The sequence below is a fragment of the Simochromis diagramma genome, unplaced genomic scaffold (assembly GCF_900408965.1).
Source record: "Simochromis diagramma unplaced genomic scaffold, fSimDia1.1 OVJJ01000302.1, whole genome shotgun sequence".
In the NCBI taxonomy this organism is placed as follows: Eukaryota; Metazoa; Chordata; class Actinopteri; order Cichliformes; family Cichlidae; genus Simochromis; species Simochromis diagramma.
This window is the reverse complement of record NW_024386792.1, coordinates 10,999,679-11,021,537: the sequence shown is the minus strand read 5'-3', so window position 1 is coordinate 11,021,537 and position 21,859 is coordinate 10,999,679. Positions and strand designations below refer to the sequence as shown.

The 21,859-nt window shown below is 40.6% G+C and overlaps 1 protein-coding gene across 10 annotated transcripts in view; it reads left to right on the top strand.

Moving 5' to 3' along the window:
• adgrl3.1 (adhesion G protein-coupled receptor L3.1) overlaps nucleotides 1-21,859 on the top strand; it is a 117,921-nt gene that overhangs the window by 81,075 nt on the left and 14,987 nt on the right. For all 10 annotated transcript variants that reach the window (XM_040024426.1, XM_040024432.1, XM_040024430.1 and 7 more), the window contains 8 exons: nucleotides 4,396-4,579; nucleotides 8,633-8,755; nucleotides 8,921-9,126; nucleotides 11,822-11,998; nucleotides 12,976-13,185; nucleotides 16,645-16,865; nucleotides 19,486-19,552; nucleotides 20,617-20,708. In XM_040024426.1, coding sequence (XP_039880360.1) covers nucleotides 4,396-4,579; nucleotides 8,633-8,755; nucleotides 8,921-9,126; nucleotides 11,822-11,998; nucleotides 12,976-13,185; nucleotides 16,645-16,865; nucleotides 19,486-19,552; nucleotides 20,617-20,708 — 1,280 coding nt within the window. The remainder of the gene's footprint in view (nucleotides 1-4,395; nucleotides 4,580-8,632; nucleotides 8,756-8,920; nucleotides 9,127-11,821; nucleotides 11,999-12,975; nucleotides 13,186-16,644; nucleotides 16,866-19,485; nucleotides 19,553-20,616; nucleotides 20,709-21,859) is intronic.

Here is a 21,859-nt window from a genome sequence, read left to right as displayed (position 1 = left end):
CGCACGCACACGCACACACATGCGCGCACCCAAACATATATGTCTCTGACTTTCTGATGCTGAGATGTCTGGACCTCAAGGAAATCATACCCCTTCTTCTCCTTACCTATCTTTCTCCTCTTCAGATATAATCTCGGTGCCAGCGAATTAAATTAAATTTCATTGAAAAAAAAATTATATGAAATTGAAAATGCACGATAATCAAAAGTTCAATAAAAAGCAATGGAAAGTTTAATGAGAGTAGAAAAATGGGGTTATCTGAAACACATCAAAGTGAGCGCTTGGGAGAAGCACCAGTTGCGTGAATGAATGAAAAGCTGCGCCATTGCATTCATATCTGCCATGTCTACAGGACATCCTCTCCACTGAGCATCTCTCTTTGCCTGTTCGGCTACTGTACAGCAAGTGGAGCAGAATGATGCACTACAAGTCTTCTCTTAGCTACTTGTGCACACACTCAACTGAACACACAGCCATGAGAACACATACGTTACATGCAGCATGTATCTCAGTCCCTTTTAATATGTTTCTACACCATATATTTATGAGATATGCACATACACGTTCCCACACTCGATGCGACAATAAGGCAGCTGAAGAAGTTAAAAATCCTTTTCTCATAAAGCACAGATCACATAAAATTCTGATTGTAAACAAACTTCATTGCATGGTTTTGCTGTCGGGGCAGCACAGCAGTGTGGTGGTTAGCACTGTCGCCTCACAGCAAGAATGTAATGGGTTTAAATCCAAGCTGGGGCCTTTCTGTGGGGACGGTATGTTTTCACCTGTGCCTCCATGGGTTCTCTCCAGCTATTCTGGCTTTCGTCCACAGTCCAATGATATCCTAAGGTTAATCTGTGATTCTAAATCGGTGTGAATGTGTGAATGTGAGTGTGACTGACTCCTCTGTGCTCGCCCTGCCTGCTCCGGGTGTACCCTGCCTCTTACCCAACAACAGATGCGATAGAAAATAATACAAATAGGCAAAAGTAAATAGCAAAGTATAAAATCAATCACAGAAATAACTAACAAAGTTATTAACCTCCTAGGACCTGGCATCCACATATGTGGACATCACATTTTGGATTGTCTAGACCAAAATACTACATTTTGCTCTGCAAGGGCCTGATGTCCACTTACGAGGACATTATGCTGGCACTGTTCTATCAAAATTTAAAACAAATGTCCTCATATGTGGATCTCATTTTTCTCAGAGGCAAAATCAGGTTAAAAAAAAAAAAAATCTGGTAATTCTTTGTTTTTACATTCATCAGGTCCCAATCAGCCCAAATAGCAAAGAGAAATTGAAAATGCATGCCATGAAAGAGTTCGGGTCTCAGGAGGTTAAATAAGAAAATGGATGGATTGATGCATGAAATTTCAAATATCGTTTCTGTGGATATGCTAAGGTAGTTTGTTGCAGATCATGGCAGTATCCCTAAAAAGAAGTCCGATGGAGCGGGAAGAATGCACTCGGGAGAGAAAACTTCCTGCTTTAGCTATGACCACAATGCTTAGTGTAAGATAGAAGTGCATCTGATTTTTGTTTGCACAATGCACATGCATTTTTAACATTTTTGTCACTGCTGTTTTAGATATGCTCTCCAAAAAGGAAGAGTCTAAACACTGAGAGATGTTTGAAGGGTCTATCTGTCGATATTTGCAAGTATTCAACAATTTTAAGATTAATCATTTAATTAACAAACTAATAACATTTTAAAATGTTAGAAAAGTGTACAAGTGTGAAAAACTGAAAAGCTGAAACCAAAGAATGTTTTGCTTCAAAAAATGGCTCGAATGATTCATTGATTATTGAACTACTTGCTGACAACGAGTTAATCGTCTCGGTATTAGCTTGATTATAATCAGCATCATAATCATTTAGTTGACTGCTGGTGTTTTTCCCCATCTGGTTGGTACCAGATTTTAATACTTTAATGTCTTAAATGTGGATTTCATAACTAATGGGAATTAATGGGCAAAATAACTAAGAAATTTCTCTTTTAAAGGAACTGAAGCTTGTAGTTTCTTGTCAAAGTATCAATGAGTGGATATAGTAATACATTTGCTGGTTTACACAGATGACGTGCACAATGTGAATCAAACGATTTGCATCATAAAAACTGTTTGTTTCATCAAACACAGGACAAGACAGCGTAACAATGGTTGAGTCTAAAAAATGTATTTAGTTTTTGTTATATATAGGTTCAATTTTTATTTGATGTCACCAATTTACCATTGTTAAATCGCTTGTTCTTAACACTGTAAACATTTGGGAAATGACAAAAGTAGTACCTGCTTTGAAAATAAAACGTTTCCCTGTCTTGCTTGATAAATTTTTTCTGCTACCTCACAATTCAGATCCTCCTTTGTTGTATTTTTCAAGTTTTTGTTTTGCTGAATTGGCCTTCCCTTAAAAAGAAAAAAGTCTTAATACATCATGTCTTATTCTCTAGGGCACTTTTTTTTTGCCTAATCATGTTACTCATAAACCTGATCAGCTACAAGATGTTTCACATTTCCTGTCTTCTTTTGCTCTCGTCCATTTTTTTTTTTACTAGTTGTTGACATTCAAAATGAGTTTTTATTTTTTTTAAAAGAACATCATGAAACATTTTCAGCTCCAATATTTAACATGCTCTCTTTGTGTTACTTTAAATTAAATACAGATTTGAAGTGATCTGCAAATTATTACATTCTGTTTTTATTTGCGTTTTACACAGTGAACCAACTTTTTTTTTTCTTTTGGATACTGGTTTGTATGTTTTGCGTGTGTGCTGCATATCCTCTCCTGCTTATTCTGGTTGTTTGCCGAAGCAGTGGATTAATTAGTTCTTGTTTACATGTAGCCCTCCCAAACTCATTCAATATGCATCCCAGCTAATTAACTGCTAGTGCTAAAAGAGGACATAATATTATCATATTAGTTTGTTGGCTAAGCACCAGTTTTTCTTGCGTGAGATATACTGTAACTACACGTGGATAAAGAAACAACAGGTAGGATTAGTTTTAATTCAAAAAGGCAAGTGTTTTGTAGCGCATGCCATCAACACTCGCATGAGTCATCATCTCCACTGCTTCTTTAGGCTTTATTTATCCACCGCGCACACAAAACACATCGTTTACTGCTTCTGTCTCCTCTCCTCCTTCCTGCTCCCTCACTTCTCCTTAACCCTGAGTGAAAGGGACAAAAAGGAAGTCAAATGCTGGATGTGTGAATGCCAATAAACTGATGTCTTTCACTCTTCCTCCCTGCCCTTGCAATTCCCCGCTGAAGTCCCCCTTAGCTTGTATAATCGCACCTGTGTTACTTTTCCCACTTTGCCATCCACGCTTCTCAAGAGAGAGGAGCATTGAAAGAGTGAAGGCAGAGCGAGGGGTTTCTTTGCAGAAAGGCTAGTTTACAGAGCGAGCGAAAGAGAAAATAAAGAGACAGACCGGAGTGTGAGGTGTGTGTGTTTGATAGTACCCGTAGTCGCTTTTCCACCTCTCTTGTTCCCAGTGGAGGCCTGTCACCATGGACTCACTGGACTGTTTTATCACTCTCACATGGCCCTCCCCTTCCTATCCACCTCTGCTCCAGCTCTCTTTTCTCTTTTGTTTCTTTATCTCTCCCAGAGTCTTCTAAGATGTGTGTGCGTGTCTGCGCTGTATGTGTGGCGTTCATGTCTGAAAATAAGGAGGTGAACTCTTAAAAGCATAACAAAAAAAAAAGTATGAGCTGGAGACAAAATAAGCATTGTTTTATGGGGAACATTTCATCTATGTGAGCCAACACTTTTCCATTTAATTTGGTCATATTTCTGGATTCAAACCCGTTCTGCACGTCTGGATATGACCCAGCAGGCATTATCTGATAAAACTCTAATTTCTTCTCAGACCCTCAAGCACAAGTTTTCAAACTTGAAGATAAGACTTTGGCTGAAAAAAAGAAAATGCAGAAAGGGAGAAAGAAACTGAACCCGGTTTGGGGGTGTCGACACATGGTGATTGCAATCAGCTAATTAGCTTAGCTTGATTTTCATAACATCTGTGATGGCTTTTCTATCACAGCATCCTCACACAAAGAGAAGAAAAGGGTGTAATAAACATTAAAAAGTGTAGAGTTCAACTTTGAAGATGTGCTTTAGATTTAATAACTGTTTTTGTCTTTGTTGTGTCTGCATGGGAATGCCACATTTGCATTGCTAACAGTTTTTTGGTCTTGATTATCATGATTTATTAACATGATAAATGAAAATCAACTGCATTCTCGCTGATGCATTCAGCTGACTTCAGTAGTTGGTGTGTAGCAGTGTTATTTGCACCACGAGTGGATTTGCATTCCTTTAATAAATAAGTGGTAAATATGTTCGTTTCCTCTTTGTGACCTCTGTGTCTCTGCTGCTGCCCCAGGCCATGGTGGAGACCGTGAATAATTTGTTGCATCCACGAGCTGAGAAAGCGTGGCGAGAACTGCCCACCAGTGAGCAGCTTCATTCGGCTACCCTGCTCCTCGACACCGTGGAGACCGGGGCTTTTATGTTGGCTGACAACCTCCTGAAGACTGACACTGTGCAGGAGACCAATGACTACATCCGTGAGTACATTGTTAGGATCCTTCCTGTCCTCTAAACTCAGTTGGACCTTGTGAGCGCTGACGATTGAGATAGCCTGTAGTCAGACCTCCAACTCTTACAGTGGGTCATAAGAGTTGAGGGAGCCAGTCAAGTCTTAGGTTTTGGTGCTTGGACAAGGTCAAAGCAGGATTTGACTGGAACAAAAGTATTTGCTCATCGTCTTTACCTAAATACAAAGTATTTAGAAGAAATAACTTTTTTTTTTTTTTTTTTAGAAAGAAATTGTTAGATTTCACTGTTTTTTCTTCTTTTTTGTTTTTTCCTCTTGCAGAACTTATAATAACATGAAAGAGCTCAGTCTGCTGAAGATCTAAGAACATGATGTAATATCATAGTAAGAGGCAACATTGACAGCAGGCATTATCAAACCCAATGTCTGAGATCTATGTTTCATAATACAGATTAGAGGCAAGGCTTAGTATCTAGCTTCACATTATGTCAAAAGATGGCATCTTTCTTCACTTAATGAACGTATACTGTTCAGCTACGACATAAAAACCACATCCTTGTTTGCTCTTATACTGCCAAAACAGTTCGGCCCCTTCGGGGCATGGATACAGCTGGGATCTGCTGGGATGTTCGCAGCAGATCCGTTGGGCCCTGCGGATTGCTGTGATGCTGTTGCATTGTGATTTGGGAAGTTTGACAATGACTGCAGCTCTGTTGCTGAGCAGTTTTTGTGATTTGTTGTGTTGCACTGTCCTTCTGTGTATCATGGCCACTGCAGAACATTTCCTTTGTAACAGCAGTTGTACGTATGAAAATAAAAAATCATAAAATCTAATTATCAGGGCCCAAGGTTCTTAGAGCAAAAATGCCTTGTTAATACCAGAGGAGAATAGCCAGAGTAGTATTTTAACAAGGTGGCAGATTATTCACTTCACCTGTCTGTTTGCAGCCAGGTTTTGATGTTTTGGCTGACTGATGTTAACAAAATGTGTGTTATTTCTTAGAGTTTTGAGACAAAAGATTGCATGAATACTTGCACAAGTTAATGTTGATGTGAATTAATACAGTCAAAGGAAAAAAATATTAATCTAATAACATTAGGTTTCTATTCTGTAAATGTCTGATCACAGAAAACAAACAAAAAACGCGTAATAAAAAAACATGGCAGGCTTTACAGTCAATAAATGTGCTAAACATAAACATATCACATAGTATATGAATTCTGAAGTACTGCTTTCTGCAGTGATAAAAAGGGTAAACAACAGTGCACACTTTCTTTTTCTAGGATAGGAGCCATTATGCTAAAGAAAGTGCTGAAACAACACTGAATTTTGTGTCAGAATTTTGGGACACTGAGTGTTGAGGGACTCCTTGAAGACTCAAAATGGTATCACTGATATGTGACTATGTGACTGGACTAAGCATAACAACCTGTTACACTGATCCCACTGTTATAGTGCTTAATCCTCTTAATACTGTAAGTAGACTGTGTACACATATATTATTAATTCCAGCAAAGCAATTACAATTCTGTGCACAAAAGGGCACTACAATCTTATACCTGTTGGGCTGCTAAAGCTCCTAGTATGCATTTCCTTTGCAAGAGATTAAATATATTTTTGAATGTCTAAATATTTTGATACAGAGCAACATGTACAACAGAATACATACAGCTTTGCATGCTAGCTTTAGGTCATGGTGAAGACATCAACGTGAAAATCTCATTGAAAAATATTGACTTCAATGCAGACATGAATTGGTTTCCATATATTTTTCTTTGCTGAACTTGCAGACAGAATTGACAAAAACAGAACACAGATAGTTATTATTATAGCGTTGTGTCCATCACTTTCCCCCTTTCTCTTCTCTTTTTCTCTCATATTCTTTTCTCTTTTCTCATTATCAAACCTTGGAATAAGCGCGTTTTAATGGAGAGTAAAAAATGTATTTGATTTTCATTTCTTTACATGGAGTATGTACTTAGAGGCATCGTTTCATCTTTGCTCAGATCAGCGAGTTGCAATCTGTTATGTTTCCCATGGTTATCCTCTTGTTTACACTCCCCCGCCCCTCCACCCAATTTCATTTTTTTTAACATTTCCTCCGCACCATTCCCCCATTACCAACATTCACCAAGTCTGTATGTTACTCAGTCAGAGATAAAAAGCCATGGAGGAGGAAGAAATAAAGATGATAACGAAATAAGAAGGAAGACTGGATGAGCGCGTGCTTGAGGGCGGCGGCGGTGGTGGAATGTCAAATGATGCTCTGAGGGGTCTTTTTGCTCACTTTCACATCAGTAGGCAATGAAATTACAGCTATTTCAGTCACAGATAATGATGATAAAATCACTGCATTTCCAATCAAAGACCGTTAAGATTCCTCAAAGTCACTCCTCACAACACGACTTTATGTTCTCGCTTAAGTTTAAGTACAACAGTCCATTTCAACAACTGACATCCTACACAGTTTCACCTTGCATAATTTCAAACTTGCATCTCCTCCAGTGTTTCCATTCTCTCCTGATCACACTAAATAAATGTGATTACGTAAACAGTCGTGGAGACGTAGGCTACTGCCTCTCCGAGGAACTTAAAAAACAGGAAGTGATCTTTTTCCTGCAAAATTTCTGCTTTTTTTGTGTTGTTAATCTTCCCTCGCAGCTAATCCAGTGGGCAGATCCACCATGATTATCTCTCCCCTTTATTCATAACCAGCCTGTCATTTCTCTCGTTCTCTCCCTTCATCCTCACTGCTCTCTCTGAGTCTTTTCTCCTCCGCTCTCTCCCGTGCACTTTTTAAGCTCCCTCCTCCTTTTTTTTTCTTTTCTCAAGTCTTTGAGATGAGAGTGAGTGGCAAGAATAAATTATTTGACGCATTTTAAAGGAGCCACAGCAGCTACTGTAAGTGATATTATTGTGTTAGATTGTGTGCGTGCGACTATGAGCCACAGTATTAAGCAGATGAATAAATAGTGTTATTATTAGAACCAAAACAGTGATTTGAAAGGATAACGCAGCGGTAACAGCGTGCGCGTGTGATAACGATAATGAACAAGTGTGTTTCTTAGGAGGAGGATTGTCTTGACAAGGATGCTTTAATTAGATTAGACTCAGCGTGTTTTGATACCCCGCTGATGTGTGTGGGTGTGGATGCGTGTGTACATGTGTATGCATGCGTGTGGGTGGGTCGACGTAGCTCATGTGGAAGTGGTGGTGGGGGTGGGGGGTGTCTCAGCCAATGTTTCTCTTTCTTTATGCATACCCACGTCTATGCTCATGTCCATCTTCCTCACTCATCCTCCATTTGCTCGTTTCTATACGTTAGTATCTCTTGCCTGTAAAGCCTTATCTATCGTATGCCTGAGAGAGAACATAGTCTTCTTTCTATCTCTACTCCAGTCCTCTCCTTTAAGTGTATCTGCTTATCTCATCCATTCGGCTCCTCTGATTACCCTCTTTTTTACCTCTCTAAACCACTCCTCCGCGACCTCTTCGTCTGTCTGCCTTTTCCACCTTTTATCCCACCCTGCCTCCCATTTTTACCTTCATCTCCATCAGAGATGTCCTTGTGTTGTTTATTTGATCAGAGAGGTAGGACTTTTTTTTTTCTTTTACCATGAAAGCATCAGTCTAAATCACCAATTTGCTCAGAAACACAAGATAGCAACACACCAAAGGTATAATTAGTTCTTAATTAGAAACTTTATCTAATACATTACACAGCTGTAATCAGGAATGTGCTAACGAACCTGGACGCTGAAATAATTCCTACAATACAGAGGAGGCCGGATAATCTACCTCAAAGTGCTGGAGCAGTTGCCTGGAGACATTGTTACCTATTTTAGCAGGGAAAAAATGTACATTATTTCACTTTGATATGTTTAGGAGAAGCTTGAAACTGTTTCGGGACTCATGCCAGTGCTGTGCTGTGAAGCACTTAGTGAGAAAACATGGTTATTACAAGAGTCTGCAAAACAAATCTGATGTAATGCGCTATGCTATAACTTACCATTAGGGCGTGCGTGTTTTGTGTGCATGTGTGCTTGTGTGTACGTATTTCAGTGCTGGAAGTAGCCAGGCTGAGCACGGATGGGAACCTCGCAGACCTGACATTCCCTCAGTCGGAACAACACGGAAACTCCATCCAGCTGTCAGCCAGCACTCTGAAACAGCATGGCAGAAATGGTAGCAGAGAAATCGCATGTTTTCCTCCTTGCACTTACTCTCACTGTGATCTCTGTCTCTCTGTGCCTCTCAATCTTCTTTTCTCACCCACTTGAAGTGTCAAATTTCTGACATCATTGCTTTACAACAATTATCGAGTGCACTATTCGTGTCCCTTTCGTACAGGTGAGATCAGGATGGTGTTTGTCATGTACAAGAACTTGGGCTCCTACCTGTCCACGGAGAACGCCAGCGTCAGACTGAGCAGCGATGCCATCTATCCTAATTACTCTGTTATCGTCAACTCCCCGGTCATCACCGCATCCATTAACAAGGAGAGCAATAAGGTTTACCTGTCAGAGCCTGTGGTCTTCACTGTCAAACATCTACAGGTGAGTAAAAAAAAAAGATTTCACAAAAGACCAAAAGCAGCTAGAAATTGAAGGTTTGTAGCCAGAAGTTTAAAATCTTAATTCTTCTGTTCCATAGAAATCCACTGTTGTGCCAAAAAGTGTTGCTTTATAGGAAACAATATGAGAAATGTAGTTTACGCCATCAAAGCTTCGCATGTATAGTGTTCTGGTGCTGTAAATTCTGACTGACCACAGCTGGAAACACTTACCGGAAAATTGACTACTTACTCCGATTTGAGTAATGTTTGCTTCAACCTACAGACTTTAGCAATTAAAAAAAAAAAGAAAAGATTTATTTCCAGTCAATTCTACTTTATTCATGTAATGCCAAATCATACGTCATTTAAAGGTCATTTTAAGGTCGAGACTGACAATATTTGCAGAGAGACCCTGCAGTTCTCCAATATGGGAGGAAAAAAAGAAATATTTTTAGCAGGAAGAAACCTGCGACAGAACCAGACTTAGGGTGGGCGGCTGTCTGCCTTTATCAGTTGGGGTAAGAGGAAAGTGAAGAGTGAAAAGATGAGCAATGAGGAACAACAACCACTCAGCAAGTAGGTGAGGTCAACAACATACTTGCTGAAAGGTACAGGTAACAAGAGTATAAAATGGATAAGTGCAGGTTAGGCTTTAAAAGAGGAATCAAAAATATTCCCTGGATGCTTTATCAGGACCACTTGTTTAGCTGCTCATTAACGCAAATATCTAATGAGCCAGTTACATGGTTTGATCAAGCCGGTCTGCTGCGGTTCAAACTGAACATCAGAATGGAGCAGAAGAAAAGTGGGTTAGACGTTGAACGTGGCATGGCTGTTGGTGCCAGGCGGGCTTCTGAGAATTTCAGGAACTGCTGATCTACTGGGATTTCTCCACATAGCCATCACTAGAGTTCACAGACAAAGGTCCAAAAAGGAGAAAATATCCAGTAAGCAGCAATTCTCTGGGTGAAAATGTCCTGCTGCTACAGCAACAGAAGAACACCACACCTGTCAGCTGAGAACACAAAAACACAGGCTCAGGCAAAATTGGATAAGAGAACACTGTGAAAATATTGCCAAATGTCAATTTCTGCCAGTACATTTAGATAGTATGGGTTGGTGTAAGCAACATAAAATGCATCCTGCCTTGTATCAGCGGTTCAGGCTAGCGCTGATGTAATTGTGTGGGGGATCATTTCTTGCACACTTTAGCCCCCCTTAGCTCCAGTTGAGCATCATTTTAAATGCCACAGCCTAACTGAGTATTGTTGCTGACTACATCCATCCCTTCATGACCACAGTGTACTCATCTTCTGATCACTGCTTCCAGCAGGATAACACGCTTTGTTACAAAACTCAAATCACCTCAAACTAATTTCTTGAACACGACAATCCACAATCACCAGATTTTACTCCAGCGCCTTTCAGAGCTTTGAATAATGGATGTGCAGATGACAAATCCGCAGCGACTGGATGATGCTGTGATGTCAGCATGGACCAAAATCTCAGAGTAATGTACCAGCTCCTCGTTGAATCTGTAGACAAAACAAAGAGTTATGGCAGTTATGAAGCCAAAAAGAGATCTAGTTCGGTACTTTAGTTTAGTTTAGTGCATAATTCCACAGAAAGTGAGGGAAGTCTAAAAAGAACTGAAGAAAACTTCCGTATTAAATCATTGCATATTGCATGTTCCTGGGTCTGTGACTCAGGGTTAGCTGATCCAGCCCTGACTATATGACTAAAATAGTTTGAATAAAGGTTAGTTTTTTATTAACCTCTAGTTCACCTCTGCAGTATGCATTTGGGTCCAAACTTCCTGCATTTAATGACAGTATATAGTAGCAGTAATAGTAGTAGTAACCAGAGCAAAAGACATAAGGCATGAAACTGGGGCCTGATTCAGACAAAAACATGATGTATAGAAACCCTGGAAAGGCTCAAATATTAAAACGTTGTTTCTGTGTCATTGCGGGATGATGTTCAAACATCGAAATGTCTTGCAGCCATTTTTGATCACTTGTGTACTAACTTGGCTCGACTCGCGTTGACTTGCCCCAAATGACCAAATCATAACATTAGCAATTACTGCAGACTGAATTCCACATAACTTTATAAGAATTTCATAAGTATGAATTAGGGTGGTCAGTAACACGGTTTTATTTTGTGTTTCGCATCCAAAAAGCAAATACTTATCCAGTTGGTGATCCAGCTAGTTGGCAGTAAAAAACAAAAATCCTCACTGTTTCTCTTGCTCTTTTTGAAAGTAGCTTTACCAACCCAACGCACACAGCTTCATCAGTTTACACAACACAAACAGCTCCTACACTCCAGAATCTCACACAACAAGCATGGACGCAGCTCTGTCACCTCCTCTCATGCCTCTATGTTTATTTGTTGCTGCAATCTCACATTCTGTCCCTTCTGTTTGTTGTTTTGTTGCTGTGTGTATTTGACTCTGTCTCTGTGTTTCTTCCTCTACATCCTTTTTCCACCAATTCCTCCCACCAGTTTCTCACTTTTTTTGGCTCATCGACCACTCCATGCTTTCTGCCTCCCACCTACCCATGACCGAGTATCTATTCTGTGTCCCCGTGTTCTCCCAACCCTCCTGCTTTTTTGTCTCTCAGTTCCTTCCTGTCTGTCTGGGTTTCTCTCAATCACACTCTGCCTCTCTTTCTCTCTCTCTCATCTTCCAGCATTCAGAAAAGAATTTCAATCCCAACTGTTCATTCTGGAGCTACTCCAAGCGCACCATGACGGGATTCTGGTCTACGCAGGACTGTCGTCTGCTGGCCACCAATCGTACACACACCAGCTGCTCCTGCACCCACCTTACCAGCTTTGCAGTGCTCATGGCCCACGTGGAGGTCAAGGTAGGCATTTTTCTCTGCTTGTGCATGCCAGAAGGGGGTGGGCGATATCTAGGGGTCAGTTATTTATTATTTGATTAGCAGTGGTTGGTCAACATATTCTGAAAATAGAAGGAGAGGAAGAAAAGAAGAGAGAAAGACCACAACATCTGAAAAGTAAATTATGAATCTTTGGAGTCTGAATAACCACGTTGGCAGGGAAAATCTTTACAATTGATTTGTCAAGCTGCATGATGACATTGATTTGAGGGGGAAAATGTACTTCAAACATCTCAGAGTTCTGGATTACTAAAGCAGATACAAAAATAAGCTTCAGGTCTTATTTTCATTCTAAAAGTGATGCTTGACTGATCAGACAGTGAAAACATGTTTTTGTTTTCAGATTTTGGTTTTGTTTTGGGGTTTTTTAGATATCCATGAGCCTTAGTGGGTGGTTAATAAAAGCATTATTCTCCCGCCATGTGTGGGATAAGTACTTTTTGTCTCTCTCTCTCTTTTGTTATGTTAAGACCAAGTTTCTTTACACAAATCAGCCCTTGTAACTCTGGATATTGCGCGACACCTATTCCCTCCCCGTGGGCTAGGATGTGTGTTACTTCCAAAGGGGTCATGGTCAGAGCCAGCTCGGCTGCTCTGTGTGAACGCAGTGTGAGGGTCTGAGCAGTAGATCCATCACAACAGCGCTAGGTTGAACATTGCTCTACCTGCCAGCTTGCAGGACACTGATGGATAGAGCCAGCACACCTGTGCAACACAGCGTAACGCTGTGGCCCTGAACGCTCAACGACACACAGCCAGACTCACAAAAGCCAGGGGGGGGATTTAACTGTCTGCTCCTACAGTTTGTTTCACCTTACAACAGTATGACTCATGTATGATGTTAGCATACCAAGGCTATGCATAGCTATAGTAGCTGTAAATTACATTGTTATTATTGAATTACCAACTTAAACTTGTCTCTCTGTTTGCACATTTCACAGAAAACAGACAGCATGCACGACGTGCTCCTGGATGTCATCACGTGGGTGGGCATCCTGTTGTCACTGGTTTGCCTGCTTATCTGCATCTTCACCTTCTGCTTCTTCAGAGGGCTTCAGAGCGATCGCAACACCATTCACAAGAACCTCTGCATCAGCCTCTTCATCGCTGAGTCTCTGTTTCTGTACGGGATCAACAAGGCCGACCAGCCGGTGAGGGTCCAGTTCCCCTGTGTGAGCTTGTGCGAGTGTGTGCAGTATACGCGGCGTATGGAAGAACATTACTTTGACCATAAATTCAGACAAGTCCACGGCACATGTTGGCATAACTATCCACTGACCAATACCACAAATCATCAGACTGTTTATTAACTTTGTGTCAGTGGTTTACCACACTTGTGCTACTACTGAATAAAACAGGAGATGTTGTACAGTAACAGTGATCTTTGGAATAAATCAAAGCCGTCATTTCTCATAGCGATTGTGAAACAAAACAATATTCTTACTATTCTATGTAATGGTTTTGCATAATTAAGTGTATTTATTTTTTCTTCAACATGTTAAGTAATCCCATCATCAAAATCATGTACGTACTTGTGCGTATGTAAAAAGAACCTAATTTGCCTGCTTTGCAATCCATTCATAGTCAGCCATGATTTACAATGCAAAGAGCGCCCACAAAGATCGTGTTGTGTTAAACCTTATGCAGCTCATATGAGGCCGATTTGTGAATATGAGTTCAGACTGCTTTTGATTAACACCTCAGTGCGGCTGGATTTCAGCTGTGACCTCAGTCTGTATGCATCAGTACCCAACAGTAGAGTTACCTTGTACAAAAGCAAGGTAAAATAAAGACCATTAAAGATGGCTATTTTGAAAAATTTACTCTTGACACTGAAAGTTCTGGTCAAGTGGTGTTATGTATTTTCTTTATTTTCCCTCCTTATAAGTAGGCAATTCGTATTTGTCAAATACCCCTGAGACTGAGTGAAGCAGAATTTATGTACGATATAAGATAAAATATATTATAATTTTAGTTATTACTAATTATCTCATTATTATAGATGTGTTTAGTAAGATTAAACCTAAGCATTACTGACTAGTTAGCAGTTATCTGCTCTCGACCAGGCTCAGAGACAGACTAGTGCAAGTGAAACATCTAGAGCAAAGCTGGGAATTATTTTAAACAGATTCCTGCGATCCAGGTAAACATTTATATAGAAGCTTTTCATGAAGTCACATCTTTGTGGGCAAAAGTGCTAACTTATTGAATATGCTCTATATACTATTTTAAGAATGGTTCTACTCTCCACAGGCGTAATGGTAGCTCTAGCCTAATTGGTCGCAGTGGTACGTTTGTCAAATGTAGTGTCATTTGCAACATCATTGTGTTTTTCTGCATGTGGAATAGAAATGTGCATTTTCAGAACAACAAATGCATCATTAACTGCACAAGTCCTTGTGACACTCAGAACAAATAGCCCTTCCCTCGAGAGCGTGGAGGCTTTTTAAAATCATGAGACACAATTTGCGAAGCATTTTCTTTACGTATCACTTAAGCAACCAATCAAACTCTATCCCTGAAGGAATTCAGTGCAGTGCAGTTTTTTGGCTCAACAGTGGGGGATCCACATGGTGTGCATTCCAATCATAGCCCAAGATGTATAATCCATATGGTCCGCATTCAGTACGCCAGTCATGGATTAGAACTTTAAACCTCACTTGGGTACAAGCGTTTTGCACACAAATCTTATGGGACAGATTCTGAGAGGAGATTCTCGCCTTTATTATCTCTGCACAAGGACACCTAAATAATAATCAACACACAGGAAAGGACGAGCTTTTTCACCACTTCTCTCTGTAAGTTAAGGCTCAAGGCTGTATCCTTTACCTCCCCCATAGTATACAAGAAGCCTCAGAACACCTTGAAGCATTTGCATCCTGCTGAGCTTTCAGTGAGAAAATCTTCTCACTGTAAATGAAGAGACAAAGCAAATTGGATGGAGAGCGCGTTTTGATCGTGGCGCTTGTGCGTTTCTCTTTGTCTGTGTGTTTGCGTGGGAGGGATCATGTTGTTTTGTTTTTGTGGGGTTTTTTTTTTTTTTTTTTTGCATGTATGTGTGCTGCTGTATTTGCGTGTTGTTCTCCCGTTAATTACCGGTGACTATTCGTGACCTCCATTAACATCTTCAGCGTCACTTAGCTCGAAGCCAGTTAATCCAGTAATTCCAGCAGGAAAACTAAATGACTTTGCATAAGCAGCCACTTTTTTTTTTCTACCTGTGTGTGCATGCATGTGTGCGCCTTTGCCTGTGAAAGCTACACTCTGCGATCATCAGAAATGGAAATGAGTGACTCCCTCACCCCCTAAACTCATTGTCTCTCAGACATTAGGTAATTGTCTCTCGTTGCAAACTCCTCTATTATAAAAGTCTGTCTGTTAGCGCTTCCACTGAGTGATTTAGGAGTGACTCTTCAGATTAGAACATTGGCATGATTGACCAAGTTTCAGCGCTCATTCGTTTTTCACCTTTCTTTTTCTTAATCAACACTCTTTCTTTGCCATCGAATTGCCAAAATTATTAATGTCTTTTTAGGTTTGATCCCTGGCTTTTGTTTTTTTATTCACATTCTTTGCACCTCTGTGTTTTTTCTTCTCTTCTTTGGAATGAGCAGAGTCTCTCGCAGGGTTTTCATCTATCACTCTAAGACTTACATGTCTTTCATCCGTCACTGTTCACTGGCACGTCATTTAAAATAGATTTACTCACTTTCAGTGTATAAAACGCAGGGTTAGTTCTGGTAGGTGCAAAACGTTCTAATTTGTGTTTTGTGTTTGATAATTGCAATTCTCTAGGAAGTATGTTAACAAGCACAGTGTTGATCGTATGTAAAACATTTAGTTCTGCATTGGTAAAAGCGTAAAAAAGCTGTATGTTTTCACAACTATTCAGCATCCAAACCGAAGTTAGTTATGGGCTTTTTTTTCTTTTTCAAGCTCCGAAATCTGTCAACTTTTATGTGATTTTTCATTTGTCTCTTTCAAACCAAGATGCTGAGTCATTTTTGCAGCAGTTCCACTTATTTTGTTCATCTTTGGCATTGCCAAAAATCATACTGTATTTTCAACAGCGCTGGCAAGTAATTCGCCCTCCTCAACAACTCATTGTCAGCCCCCTTTGAAAGTGCTTCGCTACATCTCTTTGAAATGTGGTCAATCAGCGCGGGCTGCGGCGCTAACATGTCACTTATATTTTCTCATTTATCTTCCTGGACGACTTGTAGATTGTAGACTGTGAGTGAAGTGCGAGGGGGGGGTCTCCAATAATATTGCTATTTTGAAGTGATTTTTTACTTTTTTTTTCATTCTGCCACCTGAAATTTCTGTCATAGTACACTATGATTGTGACTTCTATTTCACGTTGCCTTATTCTATCCCCTGCCTTGCCTGTTCAAGCAGTGGCTGTCCAATATTTAATCACTTACGTTTTCTTCCTTAACTGAATATGATACATTATTGCTTTCTAAATCTGACTCATACCCTTACTGCCTGTACTGTTTGCATCTTTATTTTTCTGCCTCATCAGTGCAAGTGTCCAGCACAATAAATATTTCCTGAGTTTAATGTTACTGTATTTTTAAACCCTCTCAATCCTTTATTTGCCTCACCAGATTGTCTGCGCAGTCTTTGCGGCCCTGCTCCATTTCTTCTTCTTGGCAGCGTTCACCTGGATGTTCCTGGAAGGGGTACAGCTCTACATCATGCTGGTAGAGGTGTTTGAGAGCGAACACTCCAGGACTAAGTACTTCTACCTGGCAGGATATGGAGTACCTGCTGTCATAGTGGCCGTCTCCGCTGCTGTGGACTATAGGAGCTACGGCACCGACCGAGTGTAAGGATGCTGCTGAAGAATGCGTGAAGGAAGGATGGATGACGGGGCAAGGGAGGGAAAGGGAGGGAGGCTGGAGTGCCTGCTGTCATTTTGGCTGCGTTTGCCACAGTGGACTCAACAAGCTGTGGCACTTCTGAAGAGTCAATACAGAGAGAACGAGTGGAGAGAGAGAGGCAGAGAAGGATGGAGAGTGGTAGAGAAGTATTGGGGACACGCAGGGGGAGGATGCACCACAGAGTGCCTGCATGAGCACGGCAGCAACAATGTGTGAATATGGAAGGATTTAACAGGCGGGACAGAAGGAGGGGGTGTACAGTGGAGTATGCCGAGGGAGAAAAAAAACTGCTTTAAGTGTGAGAATGGAGGGATGGGATAGGAAAAGATGGAGTTGTGTGTCAGGATGTTCACACATCCACACTGGCTTGTGCTTGCACATTAAAATAAAACCAGCTTCTCTGGAGAAGAGTAGTGGAAGATAAGCACATACATTAAAAGCACTTACATTAAAAGCACAAGGTAACGTATTTGTGCATGCTTGACTTGTATAACCCTAGAAAAAGGATGAATCCAAGAAAGGACAGGCAGCATCTCATTACAGGCATAATAGACAAACTACAGATTCAAAGAGAGTGAACGTAAGAGTTTCACCTGCACACTTCATTCATGCTTTGACTCTGAAAAGAGGCCAACATTCTAATTATTAAGTACATATGCATATGAAATGTATATTGCATATATAATATATATATATAAGACACAGTCATGTTCATAACCTGTTCTCCATTCAAATCATAAGACTAAACACTAACAATGTGGACTTTGCACTGAAAGGCTACAGCTTTAGAGGTGTTTCATCCCTCAGCTGCTTATAAATGAGTCGCTCCGTGTTGAGGGTGAAAAATGACGTGTGGTTATAGATATAAATGATTCACCTTCTAAAATGCTCCCAGTCGCTGGTCATTTGGGGACCTTTTGTCGTTCTGACATTGCAGCTTTCCACAAGCTACACTCTACTCGACCAGCTCTGAAAGACGAGGGAAGGGTTGAATTTAGCAGTGTTTAACCATCAAGCCACACCAGTCCTCATGCCACTTAGATCAATATTTCATTGCCTGATGATCATTAAAACATGAGAGTCTCAGTGCCAAGCTTTGGGTGAATAATCACAAACAGAGTGTCGTAAAGGACCTGAGACAACTGCTGTGACTTTAAATGCAAAATGATGTGAAATATTTTGGGACAATGAAGCAGAGCTTATATGTAAAAGGTGCACATAACCAAAAATAAATGCATGAATATATCGATATTTTCTTTTGTAATGTTGCATCCAGGCCATTAATGCTCTTGCTCGTCATGTCCTCGTGCCCCATGGGCCTTGTGGATCTGAAAAGTAAATGAAATTGGAAATTTTTAAAAAGCAGAAACGAACTTACACGATCCATTTATCAGCCCAGGCTTGAAAATGACACTGTGTATCATTTTTGACATAACACATTGAGACAAAAACCTTTGAAAATATCATCTGCCATTCCTGCTGTGTCACCTTGTCACATAACACAGACTGTTCTTCTTCACAGTAGCCAGTGGCACTGAGTCTCATTCATGTACCGTAATGAAGGTGGCTACGAGTTAGCAAAGGAGCCCTAATGGAGGATACTGTGACACAGTCAGGGACCCATAATGGAGGGTTCTCTAATGTGGTGGAAATTGAAAGATTAATAATTCAAAAGCAGCTGGTCATGAATCAGTTGGCCATTTTGCTCCAGCCGTTTTTCTCTGGCACCTTTTTCGGCAACTAGTTGGGTCTGACCTCAGTGGAGGGCACACTTTTTTTCTTCTTCTCCTTCCCCTGCTTGCTGCAGTTGATGAGTCAAGGTGTTTTGGGGTTATATAATTTTGCATACAGCAGTATATCTTTTACAACTAATCCTAACCTTGTGGTCCAAAATGATTGCCTGTGCGTACGTGTGTGTGTGTGTGTGTGTTTGTGGTTATATGTTCATGCGTGTCTTCTGAAAGTGTGCTTGTGTGCATATACACACTGAATGTGCATGCACTTGTGTCCCTCCTTTCTCCTTTAACCTCAACACAGCCATCCGCAGACTCCATAAATAGCCTCGTATGAGGTCTGCATCCATAACTCAGTATTCAAATGAACACAGTCATGTCATATTTTTGCGACTGCAGGATGTGGCCATGTCATATATCTGTGCCCTTAGGGAGAAGTAAAGCTTTATTTATCACAGGTGCTTATCCCTCACTGTCTCCCCCCTCTGTGTGTGATGTATGTTCGAGGTGTGTGTATAGGCTATTTTCCTCCATCCTGCAACACCTTTCTTCCTGTTCTTCATCTCTTTCACTTTTTACATCCACCCCAGTTCTGTTTTGTCCTCGCTCTGTCGTGATGCATTTGATATACTGCGTGTCATAATGTGCTCCTTTTTTTTCCTCCAGCTTGCGTCCTGTCAGTGATTATATGTGTGAAACCGTGATGCATGTCCTATCCTCTGATTACTACCCTACATCCATCTAAACAACATGTTTTTTTTAACCCCTTTATTCTTCTCAGCGTCCCTCGTGCGTGACGTCTCGCTCTGTCTCCGTCTCTCCCTGTCTCTAGGTGCTGGCTGCGATTGGATACTTACTTTATCTGGAGCTTCATAGGCCCTGCTACACTCATCATTATGGTGAGATGGACACACGTGGATACTCACACACCCTTGACATAGCACTTCATCTATGAGTAGGTAGATCTATAGATGTTCGTGCAGCAGTGATGGCTCACATTAAGGTATTTGTTAATCTCCTACAAGGCTTGCCTGAGCTCCTCAGAAGTGCAAGTAAAAGTGGAAGCAACTCTATATGTCAACTTAATAACTCCCATTCATGGATTAACTCTCAGGCGGGCACGTACTCCTGCAACCTGGAAATCTTCGAAGGGGATATGGAGAGCAAGCCGCCGTGCGTCACACAGATTATGATAAAAACTCAGCAAGGTTATGTTGCTATTAGGCACTCATTTGTGTGCTGTTTTTCCTCCTGATCTAGCTGTTTTATTGCTTTGCCACCAAATTGAACATTAAACTGGAGAACAGAGTCTCCCGGGAAGTTTGAGCAATGCCAATGATTGATGTTTCATCAGTCATCAAAATGTTCAGAGAAGCAGGAACAGGCATCCTATCTTGAACAAGTAAACTACGACAGGAATAGAGTTTGATGATTAAGCAGACGCACATACAAAGACATTTAAAGCAACGAGACATATTCCCAGTAGCCTGTGAACCAATCCACTGTACTCATTTTTGAAATGTCAGGCAGGCTATCACAGATCTTGCAGGACTGCATGTGGGGAGCAGTTCAGGTGGGACTGCACTGTTATGACACCACACCTAGTGGTAATGTATACAGCCTCTGAGACCCAGTGTATCGCTTCAGACAGTCATTATTACACCACCCTCTTTATGCATTAGTACTCCAATAGAACAGAACACATCTATGAGAATTGGGTTACCATTGTTACAATGATCCCGAACTGCTGAAATTTTCCCTGATGTTCAAGCTGCTGTATTTTGAGAACATAAAGGCTTGTTGATTGAGGGCCTGATAGGGTGTCCCTAAGCCAATTACTGTTGAAGAGGCAAATAAAGAATCACTCTTTGTGTGAGTGAATGGCTGTGGTGACATTGTGTCTTTAATTAGGCTACTTGCTGCAGAAAATTACCTTGTGTGATTTTATGTCTGTGTGTTTCAGCTGAATGTAATCTTCCTCGGCATCGCTCTTTATAAGATGTTCCATCATACGGCCATTCTCAAACCAGACTCTGGGTGTCTGGACAACATCAAGTAAGTTCTTCAATCCTGCTACTACACTTGTGCATCTGATTTGTGATTATGCATGCTTTTGTGAATAAAGCAGAAGGAATAGTTTGACATTTGGGAACTGTGCTTCTTTTTTCTTTTTTTTTGCAAAAGGGAGGACTAATAGAAGGCAGATGTCTGTACAGTACAATCTATAAGCAGTATTGTGAAAAAGACAACAGTATTGTGAAACTGCCCTTTTTTCTTTATATTTTAAGAAGCCAAACTTTCTCGGCATTTTTAAGGGGTCTTGAGCAATAGTTCTCCAGGCTTTCCAAAGGTCTTCCAATGCTTTTACACTCATTTTCAATGCAGTCCTTGTACCTGACCATTTTCAGTTAAATGTTTAGTTTTTTTTAAACATTGACTTATGAGTCATTTGAGCATAAACAGACTAATTCAAGGAATGAACTGGCATTCTCAAGATGATTCCCAAAGACTCCCAATGAATAGAATAGAATAGAATAGAATAGAATTTAACTTTATTGTCATTGCACATGCACAGGTACAGGGCAACGAAATGCAGTTTGCATCCATCCAGAAGTGCTTTAGTGGTGTGCAGTGCGTCATGAAACAGGAAACTGGACAAGGGCAGAACAAAAGAAGTAGCACGTCTAGAAAAACTATCTACAGCAAATAAATAGTAAAGTCAAGTCAAAAATACACCTGGCTGTTCATTTGATCCGTCTATTATTATTTAAAGCATTATCAGAAATGGTGTCGGTGCAAGGATAGTTTGCAAGAAGCAAGTCATAAGGAAAGGAAACAGAGAAAAGGCAGAAACATGAAACATTAAACAGTAACTGGACTGAAAATCAGTGGAAACAGGTCTTAAGGTGTGGTGAATCAAAATTACACATTTTTTGTTCTAATCTTTATCAATATTTTCTGAGGATGTTCGCAGAAAAGTACAACAGTGTTTCTACAGTATGACCTGATTTTGATCCACCATCTGGAAAACTCCTGATAGGAAACAGCTTCAGTTTACACCATGACAATGATCCCAAAGATACTGGCAGTGCATTAAAAGTATACCTGGATAGAGAAACACATAATGAATGCTGTCAGTGATGGATTGGCCTCCCCAGAGCCCGGACCTCAACATTATTGAAGCCGTGTGTGATCATCTTGACAGA